Source organism: Sinocyclocheilus rhinocerous, unplaced genomic scaffold, assembly GCF_001515625.1.
Source record: "Sinocyclocheilus rhinocerous isolate Xijiao unplaced genomic scaffold, SAMN03320098_v1.1 scaffold312, whole genome shotgun sequence".
Lineage (NCBI taxonomy): Eukaryota > Metazoa > Chordata > Actinopteri > Cypriniformes > Cyprinidae > Sinocyclocheilus > Sinocyclocheilus rhinocerous.
Window position 1 is genome coordinate 73524 of NW_015624544.1, and position 18803 is coordinate 92326.

General features: G+C 37.9%; 1 protein-coding gene across 2 annotated transcripts in view; it reads right to left on the bottom strand.

Annotated features, from left to right (window-relative positions):
- The window catches only part of LOC107741999 (centrosomal protein of 95 kDa), a 189746-nt gene that overhangs the window by 63790 nt on the left and 107153 nt on the right, over positions 1–18803 (bottom strand). For both annotated transcript variants that reach the window (XM_016554849.1, XM_016554846.1), the window contains exons 15-18: positions 18175–18301; positions 6355–6524; positions 5825–5899; positions 5572–5724 (exon numbers count right to left, since the gene is read on the bottom strand). In XM_016554849.1, the coding sequence (XP_016410335.1) occupies positions 5572–5724; positions 5825–5899; positions 6355–6524; positions 18175–18301 (525 nt within the window). The remainder of the gene's footprint in view (positions 1–5571; positions 5725–5824; positions 5900–6354; positions 6525–18174; positions 18302–18803) is intronic.

The window sequence follows — 18803 nt, forward strand, 5'->3', positions numbered from 1 at the left end:
CACCTTCCTAATATTGTGTTGGTCCCCCTTTTGCTGCCAAAACAGCCCTGACCCGTCGAGGCATGGACTCCACTAGACCCCTGAAGGTGTGCTGTGGTATCTGGCACCAAGATGTTTGCAGCAGTCCTGTAAGTTGCGAGGTGGGGCCTCCATGGATCGGACTTGTTCGTTCAGCACATACCACAGATGGTCGATTGGACTGAGATCTGGGGAATTTGGAGGCCAAGTCAACACCTATTCCTCATCATTTTTCCTTCTGGAACATCAGTGACCATTTGAACCTTTTGTAATAGTTGCGTCTGAGTCCCTCAGTTGTCCTCAGTGTGAAAGATGGATCTCAAAATCATACAGTCATTGTTGGAAAGGGTTCAAATACTAATATATATATATATATATATACACACACACACAGTGGAGATCAAAATTAGAGAACAACCAATAATTTCCTAAATTTCAAGGTCACTGCTTAGTCCCATTTAAAGTTATTCTAACAGGAGTAGAAGGGCAGTGTTTTAATCATATTTCATAAATTAATTGTATTATGAAGCACAGTATAAAAAAACTTAAACGAGTTATTTTAAAAATAACAAAATTAGGGAACACTTAAAGATAACTTCAAGTTATTGGTGTTCAGAGATCTGGCAGCAGGTGCTAATTTCCTTAATTATATGACAAACACTATTTAACTGGCAGCATTCCTCTAATTTTCACTGAGATTGCAAGATGGCGGGCCGCTCTAAGGTGACTGAAACTCTGCGACAGGAGGTTGTCTAGATGAAGGCCAAAGAGATGATTCTTTCAGCCACTGCAAGAGAAGTTGGTCATTTCAAATCTGTGATTCCTCGAATATTGCAGGTTTACAATGACACTAATTCATTCAAGTCCCCCAAAAAGGCTGGTCCCCCACGTAAGAGACAAGCATGAGAAGACAGGATAATGCAGAGGACTCTCAATAGGGAATCAGTTCAACACTGCAGCTGGAATAGCTTGCCAGTTCAGCACTGAACAGGGTAAGGATCTGTCTCGGCATGTTTAAGAGAAGTCAGACTGAAAGCCCACTCTGCAGTGACCAAGCCTCTCAACAGTAGAAAGAATCAAAAGGCTAGGCTCACCTTTCAACCCTCTATGCACACCTTGGCAATATAATCAAGCTGATTTGCTGAAATCAAAACAGGGACGGTAATAGATGAGAGCCAGCCAATTAGATTGCCGTTTGCGCATTAGTTCCGCCTACTACTGGAAAAACCGCATTATCTTCTGCTTGTTCATAAAAGCTGAATAATTCCAAATGAACTCCATTATTTTTACAGGAAAATACAACAAAGAATACCGTTTACATGTAGCACGTCGATTCAGCGTGATATGTAAGACTCTCGCTCTCTCTTTGCATGTGTGAGAAACACAGCGCTCTCAGCAAAGCGACGGCGAGTCGTGCGCCTTCACACTAGAGTTTATTGTACTTTACATCAAATACAGGTAACACTGCGCATCCATTGAGCTGAATTGAATTATAGCACAGAACGCTTGATGGAGAGCAAAACTCTCAAGTGCTTAGTCTGAGTGTTCAGCGAGTGAAAATATATCTATGCTAACTTGTAATTAGCCTCTAACACACACTGGTAAGTAAAATCTAAGAATTTATTAGCCAATGGCTAACGATAGACATTATTTAGTAGCCCAGATTGAAGATTTAGTCGCATATGTAAAGGGTTGCCTTTGCTGAGGAGCATGTTGTGTGGAGAGAGGAGAACTGGTCCAAAGTTCACTTTAGTGATGAGAACAAGTTTAATTTATTTGGGTTTGGTGGGAAACATTTTGTTTGGCATCAAACTGGGGAAAGACTGAAGCTCAAGTACGTAAAGTAGTCAGTGAAAGGTGGAGGAGGAAGAGTTATGGTTTGGAGGATGCAAATGTTTATCAGAACCTCCTTCAGCATGCGACTTTCATGCAAGACAATGTTTCCGTCACACTGCGAAGCTAAAAACATTGAAATAATGAAATGGCCGGCCCAGAGTCCTAATCTAAACCCGATTGAAAATCTCTGGAAAATCCTTGGTGACAAAGTTATGGCTAAGAAACCCACTACAGTCACTGAACTACGGAAGAGACTGGAAGAAGAGTGGACCAAGATCACACCAGCGTGATGTCCTGCAGCCAAAGATGTGCTGAAGTTATTCAAATCAAGGGCCTCTACACTTCCTACTAATTTCTGACCGCTGTAACCCCCCCATAATTTTAGTTGTAATCTCCTTTTGTGCTACAGTGGTTCTCTAATGTTCAGTGTTCTCTAATTTTGATCACACTGTTTTCAACAATAAAGGTTTTTGTTGAAATGCCTTGGATATTTTGTCAAACAGTATAACAGTGGTATACCTACAGCTAATATTTCTTCATATTTTGAGCGATGAAAATGAACAAAATTTCAGACAAATCAAGTATTTATAGATTGTTCTCTAATTTTGATCTCCACTGTGTGTGTATATATGTATGTACAGTGGTGTGAAAAAGTGTTGGCCCCCTTCCTGATTTCTTATTTGTTTTGCACGTTTGTCACACTTTAATGTTTCAGATCATCAAACAAATTTAAATATTAGTCAAAGATAACACAAGTGAACACAACATGCAGTTTTTAAATGAAGGTTTTTATTATTAAGGGAAAACAAAATCCCAAACTACATGGCCCTGTGTGAAGAAGTGTTTGCCCCCCTGTTAAAACTGTGGTTTATCACCCCTGAGTTCAATTTCTTTAGCCACCCCCAGGCCTGATTACTGCCACACCTGTTCGCAATCAAGAAATCTCTTAAATAGGACCTGCCTGACAAAGTGAAGTAGACCAAAAGATCCTCAAAAGCTAGACATCATGCCGAGATCCAAAGAAATTCAGAAACAAATGAGAAGGAAAGTAATTGAGATCTATCAGTCTGGAAAAGGTTATAAATTTCCATTTTTAAAGCTTTGGGACTCCAGCGAACCACAGTGAGAGCCATTATTCACAAATGGCAAAAACATGGAACAGTGGAGAACCTTCCCAGGAGTGGCCGGCCAACCAAAATTACCCCAAGAGCACAGCGACGACTCATCCAAGAGGTCACAAAAGACCCCACAACAACATCCAAAGAACTGCAGGCGACGTTTACTTGCAGAATGTAAGCATCTAGAGGGCACATAAGTCTGAAGTAATGAATTTAGGTAAAGGGGTGCAGAGCCAGTGGTGGTTTTGTAGGCAAACATTAATGCCTTGAATTTAATGCGAGCAGCTACTGGTAGCCAGTGCAAATTGATGAACAGAGGTGTGACATGCGTTCTTTTCGGCTCGTTAAAGATTAATCTTGCAGCGGCATTTTGGATTAGTTGTAGAGGTTTGATAGAAGTGGCTGGAAGACCTGCCAAGAGAGCATTGCAATAGTCCAGCCTGGACAGAACAAGAGCTTGAACAAGGAGTTGTGAAGCATGTTCCGAAAGAAAGGGCCTGATTTTCTTGATGTTGAATAAAGCAAATCTGCAGGACCGGACAGTTTTTAGCAATGTGGTCTGAGAAAGTCAGCTGATCATCTGTCATAACTCCAAGGTTTCTGGCTGTTTTTGAAGGAGTTATGGTTGATGTGCCTAACTGGATGGTAAAATTGTGATGAAACGATGGGTTTGATGGAACGACAAGCAGTTCTGTCTTGGCAAGTTTGAGATGAAGGTGATGGTCCTTCATCCAGCAAGAAATGTCTGTTAGACAAGCTAACAGATGCGAGCAGCTATCGTCGGATCATCAGGATGGAATGAGAGGGAGAGTTGAGTGTCATCAGCATAGCAGTGATATGAAAAGCCATGTTTCTGAATGACAGAACCTAGTGATGCCATGTAGACAGAGAAGAGAAGTGGTCAAAGAACTGAGCCCTAAGGCACCCCAGTAGTTAGATGTTGCGACTTGGACACCTCACCTCTCCAAGATACCTTGAAGGACCTATCTGAGAGGTAAGACTCAAACCACTGGAGTGCGGTTCCTGAGATGCCCTTTGCCAATAGGGTTGACAGGAGGATCTGGTGGTTAACCATGTCAAAAGCAGCGGACAGATCCAGCAAGATAAATATTGAAGATTTAGAATCCACTCTTGCCAGTCTTATCTATCTATCTATCTATCTATCTATATAGATAGATCAGTGCCTTGCAAAAGTATTCCTACTCCATTTTTCATCAATCTACACTCTACACACCATAATGACAAAGCAAAAAGCAGATTTGTGATAACTTTGCAAGTGTTTGATCGGGTTTAAGCCCAGGCTCTGTCTGTGCCACTCAAGGACATTCACAGAGTTGTCCATAAGTGACTCTTGCATTGTCTTAGTGTGTGCATAGGGTCATTGTCCTGTTGGAAGGTGAAAGTTCTGCCCAGTTCAGGTTCTGAATGCTCTGGAGGTTTTCATTATGGCTGTCTCTATATTTTGCTGCATTGAGCTTTCATTTTACTCTGACGAGTCCCTCAGTCCTGGTTGTTCCAGACTTCTTCCATTAAGGATAATGGAGGCTGCATGCTTCTGTGAACCTTTAATGCGGCAGAATTTTTTCTAAACTCATCCCCAGATCTGTCTCTTGACACAATCCTGTCTCTGAGCTCTACAGGCAGTTCTTTTGACCTCAGGACTTGTTTTTTTCTATTTGCCACAGGTTAACTCCACTTGAAGTGCAGTGACATCTACAAGATATATGAATGCTCCTGAGCTAAATTTCAAGTGTCCCAGAAAATGAATACTTATGCAATAAAAATAATTTGTTTTTTATTTTTAATAAATTTGAGAAGTTGTTACAAACCTGTTTTTTGCTGTCATTATGGTGACAAAGTGTAGACTGATGTGGAAAAAAGTAGTTTAATATAAGGCAGCAACATAAAACGTGAAAAAAATGAAGGGGTATGAATACTTTCATAAAGCATTGTATATAGGCCTATACCCTTAAATATATACATTTCTTTGAAAGACACTTTTTCAGAGTACAACTAAGATCACACTTTTTTTTACTGGCTACTGTATACAGGTCACCAGGGCATCACAGAGACATTATGAATTTGCTAATTTTATATCCAAATTAATACTGTTTGCAGATAACGTCAATTGTTGGCAATTTTAACATCCACATAGATAATGAAAAGATGCATTAGGACCGGCATTTTTACACATCCTGAACTGCTGGGGTTAGACAACATGCTTAAGGACCCATTCATTGTACTAATAATATTCTAGATTTAATTTTATCGGAATGGAAATTGATGTTGAATTTCTGCCGCAGAGTGACAACATATCAAATAATTACCTAGTCTTTGTATACTCCAAATATAGAAAACAATGAGACTTTTGAAGATATGACATGGCGCGAGGAATATCCTCCTCTAGTGCCCTTTAACGATACCAACAAGAGGAACTCTAGTGGATATATAAGTAACAGCATCTGTGTGAGGGCAATTCTGCCACTGCATTAGATTTCAGTTACTTGGCCTGCAGGCCATAGGCGTTTAATGCTAAGGGTTATGGTTTTAAAACAATTTAGCAAGCACCTATAATAGCGGTTGTGGATTTGGCACTTACTCGCTCTTCTTGTGTCTTTGCTTGCATCAGTCTGGCACGTAGCTGAACATGATAGACGCTGTAATATTTTTTAGCACGAGCAACCTGTTGCCTCTGTTCTCTAAGCTTATTTTGAGCTGACTTCTGCTGTTGGATCCTCTCCCTGAACTCTCTCTGAAACATATACAGACATAAGATTCTGAGTTGCTGAGCTCAAAGGCTTTTAATTTTGTGTGATTTAGTCTTTGCGTCTTTATTATGAGTATGCTCTTACCAGGCGACGGTTGTGTTCCTTTTCTTTGTGGATTATCTGCACCAGCATGTCATGTCTTTTCTGAGCTTCTTCTAGCTACAAATACAAAAAAGTGAACCCATTCAGTGCTGAAACACAATGAACTTGTGCACACTGATCAGTAGTCAGCTGAGACATATCAGTTAGTAACTAAAATCTGTTAACACATGACTAGGTTTATTGCATATTATTACATGTGACTATACAGTATATATTGCTTACTACAACAGCATGTCACTATAAGTATGAACATACGTATCAAAAAGTGTTAAGAGCAGAAGGCAATATTTTCAGTGAATAAAACCTTTTTTTTGCCACCACATTATGCCAATGTAAGGCATAATGTAATATATTATCTAGATTTTTTTCTTACATTTAGCCATTTTTAATTTTTACATTATAGAGAAAGTTATTTAATTGTCATGCTGACATTATGCTGATAATACTACTGCAAATGTAAATGGTTTACATAAAATCGGTGTGTTTCTGTGTGTGTGTGTTAGATCTCTCACTTGTTTTAAAAGTTTGGACTGTGTCTGTCTGTTCTGGTTTTGGGAAGAGCTGAGCTGGTCAATCTGTCGGAGCTGCTGTTTCCACATACGGGACAAAGTGTGAGGAGAGAGCTGCACCCGCGGAAACTCCTCCAGCAGAATGGGAAGAAGATTGTTGTCCTTCACTTTCACTAGGTAAAATGTAAAAATCATATGAAGCAAGGGGGGGGGTTATAGTTTTAGTACTATTTAAATATTCAGTGGATTATCAAAATTAAGACTACACATAAAGAACATAATATTTTCAGGAAATTATTATTATTAACATAATTTAAGGAAAAATACTGTATAATGTCAAAAACCAACAAACAATAAATAAAATTAGCAGCACTATACACGTTTTGTTTGCATAAACATTAAAATACTAATATTAAAAATGATGGCCGGATTATAAACAATCAAAAAATCTTGGTTTGGTGACTTACAACATAACACGTTATCTACTAGATTTGACCAAAAGTAAGTAAATAAATAAATAAATAAAAAATATGAAATGATTAACCTCACATTTCAGTCTTTAACTCATTTTAAGAGAAGGATCAAAATCATAAATTATAGACATTTTAGAGTTGAGATTTTTAGAATGCACATGAGCTTGTTTTACATCTACAGGTTAAGATTTACAACAAAAAATTGAGCCGATTTTCGCATTGGTCTGAACAAAAAAGGCAGACGGGCTGAATGAAATGTAACTCCACTGTCTGACAGCAGGTGTCGCCAAAGGAACAGCAGAAATAGAGCGGTTTCCTCGGTAACCACTGTAAATAAAGCAGTCGCAACAGGGAAAATTAAAAGCAAATATCATAGAAACAGTCAGTTCTCCCTTATGCATTCATAGAATTAATTAATTCATACATTCTTTCATTTAATTTCTTTCAGCACTCTGCTTTCATTCATGTTTTCACAAAAAACGAAACCTACGCTGCATGTTGCGCCTGCGTGAGACTGTTAATTTTGCGTTTATGCTGAGCAGTATTTATCTCGTTTTACCACATATTTATAGATTAATCCTTACTAAAGATTCAGCCAATTCAGTCAAGAGCAAATTTGAGCAGTGATTTTTCTTTTGTTCTTTAATATTAATAACACAGACAGCAAGCTGCTCTCACTTTCAGACCAAATGAGGACACTCGCCAAAATTGCCATTTTGACTTAATTTTGTGTGTATTTGGGAGTTTAAGCACGAAAAGAAAAGTGAACTCGTCTCTGTAATGGTGTGCTGTCAGAGACGCGGCTCACTGTGCGCGCACATAAAACAGCGCTCAAGGACCGAACTTAGTTCTCTTTCGTGATTTCTTACACTTGAACGGTTGAAAATCTTTTGAATGCTTAAATTGGCAAAACTTAAAAACACATGCATATGATAAACTTTCGTGACGAGTCAAATTCGGGGTCTAATTCGTGACGTGGTAGCACTTTTTTACCGTAGCTTTCTCGAGCACAACGTGCAGAAGTAGCTGGTTCTCTTCATTTCTGCCTATTTATTCTATCCACGCCCAGCGCCATTTATTTTTAAGTCCTTTATCAATTAGGACGTCTTTCCCAGGCTTCTTAATCTTACTTTCCATCCTACCGACTATGTCTCTGCTCCGGCATCTATGCTTAGTAGGACTCGGTTGCAGCTGGATCTCAACCACACTTTTTCCCAAGACTCGTCCCATTCTACTTATGATTGACTAGTAATGTTAGTTTGGTTGAAAGTGAAAGCTGTATTCCTCTCATACCATTGGTAGGCGAACTCATGAACTCGAACGTGATATCAACAAGTTTTTTTTAAATGTAGGACTATCTTTTTTTTTTTTTCCTGCAGCCAAACGACTCACGCCGGAGATCCGACACGGTGCCGGAAAACTTTAAGCCCTGTGTTCACCTTCACCTGTTAGCTTAGCTTACCCCTGCACTGCCATCTCCCATCCCTTTCAGGCGAAGTAATAATAAATAATATATTTTATTCATAGGTGCCTTTCAGGACACTCAAGGTTGTCATACAAGCAAAATAATATAAAAGTAAGTAACAATAAACAAGACATCACCACAGAGTACAACATCACACGTAGGTTGCAAGTGCATTAAAAATACAGGCTCAATAAAAATCAGGTCACAAAAAGTCCTGTTTAAAAAGCTGAGTCTTGAGGCGAGATTTAAAAGTATGACGACTATTGTATGGAGAGTATGGATCACTACTGCGAATATCAAGAGGGAGGGAGTTCCATAAATGAGTGGCAGCATAACTAAAAGTTCTAGCTCCCATGGTGGTGAAGAAAATACATGTTAAGACAAAAAAAAAATAATAATAATTGAGAGTGAAGATCTGATAGAGCATGAAGGGGAGTAGATGTGAAGAAGATCATTAAAGGATTATTTAAATTTTTTAAAGGTCCCATATTGTACACCTTTCTGGAGTTTTATTTGAGGTTTTGATGTCCTTAAGAATATATATTTGCGGTATAAGTACCAAAAACCATCTCAATATATTTTTACAGCTCCTTTCTTAGGAGCTCTGCTGAGAACAGGTCGATTTCGGTCTGTCTAATTAATATTCATGAGCCTCTCTTCTGATTGGCCAGTTGTTTTCTGAGTGACGCACGGCCAGGCCAACCACAGCTAACTAGGGTCAGCCGACGTCACAGCGCTAGCTGGAAGCAGCCCATTCAAACCAGCGCAGATGCGGCTACACGAGGAGCTTAAAATATCATCTTGTTGTGATGTTGGGTGCCAGAATCGACGTAATACAGCCTCAAATTAGAAATTTGATCGCATATCTGCTGCCACTGCCAGACAAAAAAACGACGACAGCTGTGGTTAAACGCGATAAAATGAGCAGACTGGACAGAAACGATCGTCAAAAATGCTCTCGTTTGCAGCGCACACTTCTTATCAGAAAAGGTTCAATAAAGTATTGTCTTTTGTTGTTATGGGCGCGTCTACAGATTTCTTGCCATATGTCTGTTTCTTGCATCTCACGACTATGTTGTGTATGAACTAATGTCTGTGTGCATGTGTGTAAAACAACAAACTGACGATTTATATATTATCATTTGTAATTGTATATACATTGTTGTGATTAATTGTGGCTGGAACAATAATGTAGCTGTAAAAATAGTTGCCTGCTGAAATTGAAATATATATACAGTGCATCTTCATCATGACTAGATAGACACAATGAGTTTGTCTTTACTCGTTAGATGTGATCCACCTCATAGTTACAATCCTGTCAGATCGTCCATCCTTTGAGTGAGAGTGTAACGTTACAGGTCGGCCGATCTGGTTTCGTGGTTAAAGTTAACCTTTTCGACATGTTTCCGTGTTGTCCTTGCTCAGCAAAAGCATGGATGCCATGTTGTCTGGGGGTTTGGCAAAATGAGAGTGGGACGGTGTGCGGTGCTCGGGGTGGTGACTGAAGGCGGTGACTGTGTAGTTCTGACGTCAACATTTTACGGAAGTCACAACGGTTTGTGAAAAATAGCTAGAACTTTAAGCAGGCTGTGTGAATTTTACTGTGGACTGACTGTTTTGAAACTTATATGGTAGTTAAATAGCCCCTAGACCTCAGTAATCGTGAAAAAAAGCCAGGACATTTCAGTTTTGACAATATGGGACCTTTAAGTTAAAATTTCATGATAATTTACTCACCCCCATGTCATCCAAGATGTTCATGTCTTTCTTTCTTCAGTTGAAAAGAAATTAAGGTTTTTGAAGAAAACATCCCAGGATTTTTGTCCATATAGTGGACTTCAACAGTTACCAAACGGTTATAATAATTGCAGTTTCAGTGCAGCTTCAAAGGGCTTTACACGATCCCAACTGAGGAATAAGGGTCTTATCTAGCCAAACCATCAGTCATTTTCTTAAATAAATAAACATTTATATACTTTTTAACCACAAATGCTCGTCTTGCTATAGCTCTGCTTGCGCATGCATTTACGTATTAAGTAATCCCGTTGGAAAGGTCAAGTGCGGTAAGCTCTTCATCTGTGTACTCCGGGGTTCAGAAAGGTAGGGTAGGGCGAAACACTCAATCTCATTTTCTCCTCCAACTTCAAAATCGACCGACATCGTTGTTTTACCTTTTTTTGTAAAGGGCATTTGACTTTCTTTGCCCGTTCGCTTTGTAAACGTTGGGTCGGTGCTTCCGCCTACGTCACGCGTGACCTTTCCAACATAATTACGTAATGCATGAAGTTGAGCTAGTGCACGACTAGCATTTGTGGTTAAAAAGTATATAAAGGTTTATTTATTTTTTTTTAGAAAATGACTGATCGTTTCGCTTGATAAGACCTTTATTCCTTGGCTGGGATCACGTAGAGCCCTTTGAAGCTGCACTGAAACTGCAATTTGGACCTTCAGACCGTTGGTTCCCATTGAAGTCCATTATACGGAGAAAAATCCTGGAACGTTTTCCTCAAAAACCTTAATTTCTTTGCGACTGAAGATAGAAAGACATGAACATCTCAGATGACATGGGGGTGAGTAAATTATCAGGAAATGTTTATTCTGGAAGTGAACTAATCCTTTAAGGTATGGAGGCCTTAATTTCTTTGCGACTGAAGATAGAAAGACATGAACATCTCAGATGACATGGGGGTGAGTAAATTATCAGGAAATGTTTATTCTGGAAGTGAACTAATCCTTTAAGGTATGGAGGAGTGAGATTTTTAAAAGCCTTGAACGTAAGAAGCGGAAATTTACAATCGATACATTTACAATACAGAAAGCCAGTATAATCGCTAAAGAACTGGAGAAATATGCTTGATGGAAGGAGTTCTAGAAAGAATACAAGCTGCAGAGTTCTTAAACAACTGAATTTTATAAAGATGTTTAGAATGGAGACCAGATAGGAGAGCACTGCAGTAATCAATACATGTAGCAACCAGTGCATGGAAGAACTGCAGTGCTACTCATTTTGAGGGAGGGACAGTGATGATTGATATTACTTCAATGAAAGTAGGCTATGCAGTATGAGTGATATTAACATGAGCTTCAAAGGATAGGGTGTTATCGTGGATGACACCCAGACTCTTAACCGATTTAATTTTTTTTATTAATAGCTACAGAAAGATAATCAGATTTTTGCAGAATATATTTTAATCCTGCAAGGAGGACGTCAGTTTTACAACTAAGTTTAAGAAATTAGCTGAAAGCCAGTCTTTAATTTCAGCTAAACAGCTCGACAAAGAAGGTGGAGGGAAGGAACTCAAGGGCTTGGAAGACAGCTGGTTGTCTTTAGTGTAGCAATGAAAATGGATACCAGATTTACTAAAAATATGACTGAGAGGAAGTAAATAGATAATGAATAAAAGATAGCCCAAAACAGAACCCTGAGGAACACCACTGTTAACTTTAGATAATTTTGGTTGGAATTGTTTAAGTTGGATTAACTGAGTACAACTAAAGAGGCTTTAAACCAAGACAGTAATCCCAACGAAAGCTAACCTGTCAAGAAGTATATTATGTGTACAATTTCGGTAATTAAAGAGGACAAAGATGGTAAACAGTTTTGACTTAAGTGAATTGAAAGAGGGTTGAGCTGACAAGTGATAGATTTGTATTTCTGGATAAGACAAAATATATCTTCAGCAGTCGGTAGAGTGAAAGTAGAAAAGACAGAGTGTGAAGGCACAAGAAAAGTAACTGCTGGTGGATATTTTCAATTTTAGACTCAAAACCGATAATAAAAGTCTGGCAAAGAATGGTGGAATAGGCCTACATATTTGCTGGCAGAGAGTCAGATGGTCATCAAATATTTATGACCACTAGCCCAAATTAATTTGGAATAAAAGTCTAATTTAACTTTAGACAAGGCATCCTTGTAGTGTTGGATGTGGTCAACATGCATTTCTTTGTGAATAGTATATAATATAATTAATAAGTAATATTCTTACTATGTGTTTCCAGATCCCTACTATCACTACCACTCGCAAACCATGCATCCCACAATGTAGGCAGCACAATCCTAACAACCTGTGCACTTTGCCTATGTCTACTAATACACTACTTTCTTTTTCTATTGGTCTCTGGAATTGCCAGTCTGCTGTAAACAAAGCAGATTTTTATTACTTCTATTACTAGTCATTCAAGACTAAACCTCATGGCTCTGACAGAGACCTGGATCATACCAGAGGACAATGCTACACCTGCAGCACTCTCCAATAATTTCTCTTTTTCCCACCCCCCCCGTTTGACTGGAAGAGGTGGAGGTACTGGTCTGCTTATCTCTAATGATTGGAAATTTAATCCTTTACCATCTCTGAGTATCAACAGCTCCTTTGAATCACATTCAACCACTGTTACCCACCCTCTTAAAATCCATTTTATAGTTGTTTATCGACCCCCAGGACCACTAGGTAACTTCGTGGAAGAATTAGATGTGCCCTGACACAACACATACCCCTCCACATGTCACTTTTTCGACGTAACCTACGCTCACTCTCACCCTCCCGGCTATCTGCTATGGTTTCATCTTAATGTAATAAGCGAAACTGTTAGCCAATCACAGCAGTGCACGTTTACTTGCGAGTTGTGAATGCCCCCTGCCTATAAAATCAGACTGTTCTGCAGAGAGGCTCAAAAACAGGATAGAAAATAGCCTATTACTTCTAAATATGTGTTTTTAATGTAAAATCACACTAACATTATAAGTGAACCTCAGAGAACATTATAAAATTAAAGCTGCAAGCAGCATTTATCGGGGTTCAAGCGTATTAAGACCTTTATGCCATCTATGGTGTTAGGGTCTAGGCTGATATGAAAGCATTTAAGATTTATAGGCTTTTGAGTACATTTGGAGATGGCCATTTTCTTAATGATCCCGTTATGGCTATCCAAATGGTAAAGTTCAACAGTTTTTGATAATTATTGACCTAAAAAATCTAGAGAATTGTAATGCAGTGGTTTTGAAGTTTAGTGAAATACCTAGGACCTTAAGGCAAAGTTATAGAGAATGAGGAGATTCAACATATGCTATGAATATTGTTTATGTGTGATACGTAGCGCCACCCGGTGACTGATTTCTTTTATACTTCACACAGACTGCTAGAGGCAAGTCAAACAGGCCCACCATGTTTCGTTTTGATCGGCCTCTGTTAACCTGGTCTAACAGGTTCTCAAATTTCATAGGCCAATGGCAGCCATGATTTTTGAGAGACATTCATGGCTCATATACATTCATGGCACCTTCGACCAAGACACTGCACGCCAATGTTCAAGTCAATCGGACTAACGATTGCGTAGTTATAGCCATTTTCATGTTTTTTTCTGTTATAGCGCCACCAAGTGGACAATCGCTTTACCTATCATGGCAACTTGGACAAGGACAGTGCATGCCAATTTTCAAGTCAATCAGACTAACTGTTGTGTAGATGTAGTGGTTTTCATGTTTTTTTTCCTATTACAGTGCCACCAAGTGGCCAAAAGCTAAATTTGTTACTGTGACCTCGGACTGAGCTTCTACACATGTGTAACCATGTTTGGTGAAAATATCTCATTGCAATCAAGAGATATAACCATTTTAGTAAAAGGCAACTGCTACTTCAAACGTTTTAGCATTCTGTTGCGAACCTGAATCACCAATCGAAATTCTTTTGATAACTTTTTGCCATGAGTTTGTGATGTTGTGAATGCACTCAGGACAGTTGGACATTGCGGTGTATCAGAGGTAAAAAATGATATAAATACTGTTCAGTTTCTTGCACAGACCGATCGTTTTGTGTCTTAAGACCTCAATGTATCGTCACAAGCCGCAGGGTTTAATTTGGTTTTGTCTGGGTATGTTTGTTTTTTTTAACTCTCAAAGCTCTGGGACTCATTGACTGACATTATATGACTGAAAGACTGCAACGGTTTAAGTTAAAAATCTTCGTTTGTGTTCTACTGAAGAAACAAAGTCACCTACATTTTGGATGCCCTGGGGGTAAGCAGATAAACATCAAATTTTCTTTTTTGGGTGAACTATCCCTTTAATGCACTGTGAATTAACATGAACATTTTGATTAACTAACATCAACAAACATTAATAAATGCTGTGAAAATATATTGTTCATTGTTAGTTAATGCATTTACTAATGTTAACAAATGAGACCTTATTTTAAAGTGTTATCAAAACCTTTAATTGTTTATAAGCATTTTTTAACTATTTTATTGATCTATAATATTCGTGAAATATTTTGGCCTGTATTACAGCTTAGTCTTCATCTGTGAGCTGAACTGTTTTACTGTTACATTCATGAGATGATGTAAATTCAGATGAATGTCATGTCACAGGATGTCTTAGGTTGGTATCAAATGAGTGTCAAATTATTATTTGCAGCACAAAAATATATAAGTCCACGTTTATGTATCGTTAGATCTTTTTATGTCTGATAGTTTTTTTTTTTACATGTGTAACCATGTTTGGTGAAAATATCTCATTGCAATCAAGAGATATAACCATTTTAGTAAAAGGCAACTGCTACTTCAAACGTTTTAGCATTCTGTTGCGAACCTGAATCACCAATCGAAATTCTTTTGATAACTTTTTGCCATGAGTTTGTGATGTTGTGAATGCACTCAGGACAGTTGGACATTGCGGTGTATCAGAGGTAAAAAATGATATAAATACTGTTCAGTTTCTTGCACAGACCGATCGTTTTGTGTCTTAAGACCTCAATGTATCGTCACAAGCCGCAGGGTTTAATTTGGTTTTGTCTGGGTATGTTTGTTTTTTTTAACTCTCAAAGCTCTGGGACTCATTGACTGACATTATATGACTGAAAGACTGCAACGGTTTAAGTTAAAAATCTTCGTTTGTGTTCTACTGAAGAAACAAAGTCACCTACATTTTGGATGCCCTGGGGGTAAGCAGATAAACATCAAATTTTCTTTTTTGGGTGAACTATCCCTTTAATGCACTGTGAATTAACATGAACATTTTGATTAACTAACATCAACAAACATTAATAAATGCTGTGAAAATATATTGTTCATTGTTAGTTAATGCATTTACTAATGTTAACAAATGAGACCTTATTTTAAAGTGTTATCAAAACCTTTAATTGTTTATAAGCATTTTTTAACTATTTTATTGATCTATAATATTCGTGAAATATTTTGGCCTGTATTACAGCTTAGTCTTCATCTGTGAGCTGAACTGTTTTACTGTTACATTCATGAGATGATGTAAATTCAGATGAATGTCATGTCACAGGATGTCTTAGGTTGGTATCAAATGAGTGTCAAATTATTATTTGCAGCACAAAAATATATAAGTCCACGTTTATGTATCGTTAGATCTTTTTATGTCTGATAGTTTTTTTTTTTTCTTTTATCCATAGAGCTTTGTAAAGTCATGAAACTAACCATATTTCCTCAGAATGACTTGTTCTCGAATGACTTGGTTAAAGATATAAGAAAATTACTGCTATCTTTTTTACTGTTACTTTAATAAATCGCCACTGCAACACCGTTCAAGATATCCAATATCCGTTCACAATTTAGTATCTTCAGTATATTGGCATCATGTAGACGAAGTTTGGTGTGAATTGCTTGTTTCTCCTGGACGGAGTATCTAAAATTCCACTGCCTGATTTTTCCAAAATTCCACATTCAAAGCAAAATAGCTGACTTCCTGTCGTAGCTGATGACTGTAAATTAGAAAGTTGTCCGTCTTGATGAGAACAATGTCTGTACCGAGTTTTGTGTCTGTAGCTAAAACTAACCCCCCAACTTTTGTCAAAAGGTGGCGCTATAGAGTGCCTCCTCCACGCCCTTTTATGAGCTTTTGCCAGTGTCTGTCTGTCATTAATACTGATTTGTGTGTTGAGTTTCATGAAATTCTAAGCATGTTATCTGCTTCTAAATCACCAGAAAAGAATATTCAAGTTTGAAATGTTGCCATGGCAACAGTATTTTAGATATTAATATTCCCTCAACAGTTTTACATCGGCTGTGTTTTGACATTATTCTGATGAAGTCTGAAGCAAATCGAGTAAAAATAAGATGCTGAATTCAAAGTATTTTGAAAATGACACACTTCCTTTCCTGCTGCCAGTTGGTGGAGCTATAACTTTGACTCCTAATAGTCACATCTATGCGATCGGCATCATACAACGAACAACCCCCTGAAGTTTGATCAAAATCAGACAATGTATGTGGATGTTATTAGACACTTTCTTTTTCTCATTTCTCGCCATAACTTCATCGCCTCGCCATGGGCAAACCGTTTCGAGATATCAAAAATCCCTTCATAATTTAGCATCCCCAATGTTTTGAAATCATGTTCTCAGAGTTTGGTGGCAATTGGCTGGAAATCCTCAGAGGAGTATATCAAATTCCAGAGCATGCGCTTTTTACGATATTCCAGTTTTGCACATAAATTAAATTCACAACTTTGGATGGAAACCCAGCTAATGTCAGTAAAGATTATGGAGAATTTTATCTTCTGTAAAAAGGTCCGGAAAAATTACCTCAGGTAATGCTAATCCTGTGCAAATAGACCAGCTGTAAATATGTACATAAATATTCCATAATTTAGCGTTTAAAATAGTTTTCCGCAGTTTTTCAAGTATGAAAGTGCTCGAATAATCATTCAATTTCATTCTAGTTGGTAGTACATAGTACGCACAGTATGCAATATGGCACACACATGACGACAGGGACGTGATGGCGGGTGTGTAAATCGAGTTACCCCTCCCATTTCTGATAGTTTTACTGAGATTTCTTATCCAGTGCGAATTGGCCATTGATATTACAGACGCCCTGTGGTAAAATTACATTACTCCATCTACCCTTCTAAAACTAATTCCTAAACCATGCCATTCAATCACATAGAGGCATGCAGAACATGCAGACTTATTAGAGGCATGCACTGATTGCTGCTGTTGCCTTTATTTCTCATGTGTGATAGACTGTTAGATTAATCCATATAGAGTAAAAATGTCCAGAGCTTATCATCGCAATCTTTTTTTAATCATGATCTCAATATGATATCGTTTTATCACCCATCCCTACATGACACAAACATTTTTTCTTGTTTTTTGGCTTTCGGGAGCTTTTGTCTTGCTTGATTGCTGTTTCTCTACCATCATGAGGAGATAAGCCATCTAGTCTTGTCACACACCTTTTTTCTTTCTTTCTTTTATGTAGTTTATTTTCTTTTCCATTGAAAGTCTCATTTTTTAAGTTGGCGCAAAGCTGTATCCGACTTTGTCTTTGACCGCATCAAACCTTAACCAGCCTATGAGACTCATCATCTATCCTTCAGCCAATGCCCATCGTGGTTGTCTTCCCAAGACATCACTCCAGATTGTTCCAGACCGTCAGCGAATCAATGAAGAATCAGCTGAACTGGTGCATTTAATAAAGTTTCATAGCCTTATTGAAAAGTCAATGCTAGGGTTAAATTAAAAAATGTATGGTTTGTTTAGGGAATTGCTTAAGGAATCGTTTAAGGTCTAAGGAATTGCATATATTTGTCCAGTAAAGTTTTGTTTGTATTTAAAGAAAAGTGTCTTGTGTTGTGTGCTTACAAATTAATGTTTAAACTGTCAATCTTGTTACCGCACTAATAAATAGTGTTTTCTATATATTTTGGATATTAATATCTGTTGCATAGTTGATAGTTACAGCAATTCAACTGATCAGCCGTAAAAAACATATTCTGTCAAAATTCCCTATAAATAAAATAATTAGTTCCCCTTGAGCTAAATTTACCTATTTACCTTATAGAAGAGTCCCTGTACACCATGCAGTATATGCCAGTTTGTGTGTGTGTGTGTGTGTGCGCTCTGTCACTGGTTGCTGTCTTACCAGAATGTATCTCTTTTCTGGCTGTGTGTTGGAGTTTAGTTCCGGAGGATCGAGAGCAAGGTGACTTGGTGCAGGATCTGTGAACAGAAGGAGCTTTTCTACACACTGCCTGGTGGTATTCAAGCTCCTACACAAACACATAAAACAGTAACAACATAAAACATTAATAATAAAAACATTTGTACATCTTTGAGTATTCTTAAAGTTTTCAGGTTTGGCTTTGTTTAAATGAACGAGATGCTTTAAATTATCATGACACTCAGCACTCACTTGCATATCAGATTTAAAAAAAAACAGCACAATGCCATATTTGTTATGTAGCCACCACTTTCCTAATGAGCTTAATGCATTTTAAATTATTATGGTAGGCACTTCTGGTTTAGGTAAGCTGGACTCAAAAAGACGAAAACAAATACATTTAAATCAAAATTGCACTACAGAAAATGTCAGTTTGACTGAATGAGCTGTAAAATTTCCTTCATGTTCTTTTTTCAGACAACAGAAGAATAACACCACGCTTGGTCTTTTCAGTTTGCTAAATTTTTTTCCTCTTGATTATTAGCTTTTGGTGTTCCCTTTTGAGGTCGGACTCTCAACATTGTGAAAACTCCCTTTCTCCGAAAATGCTG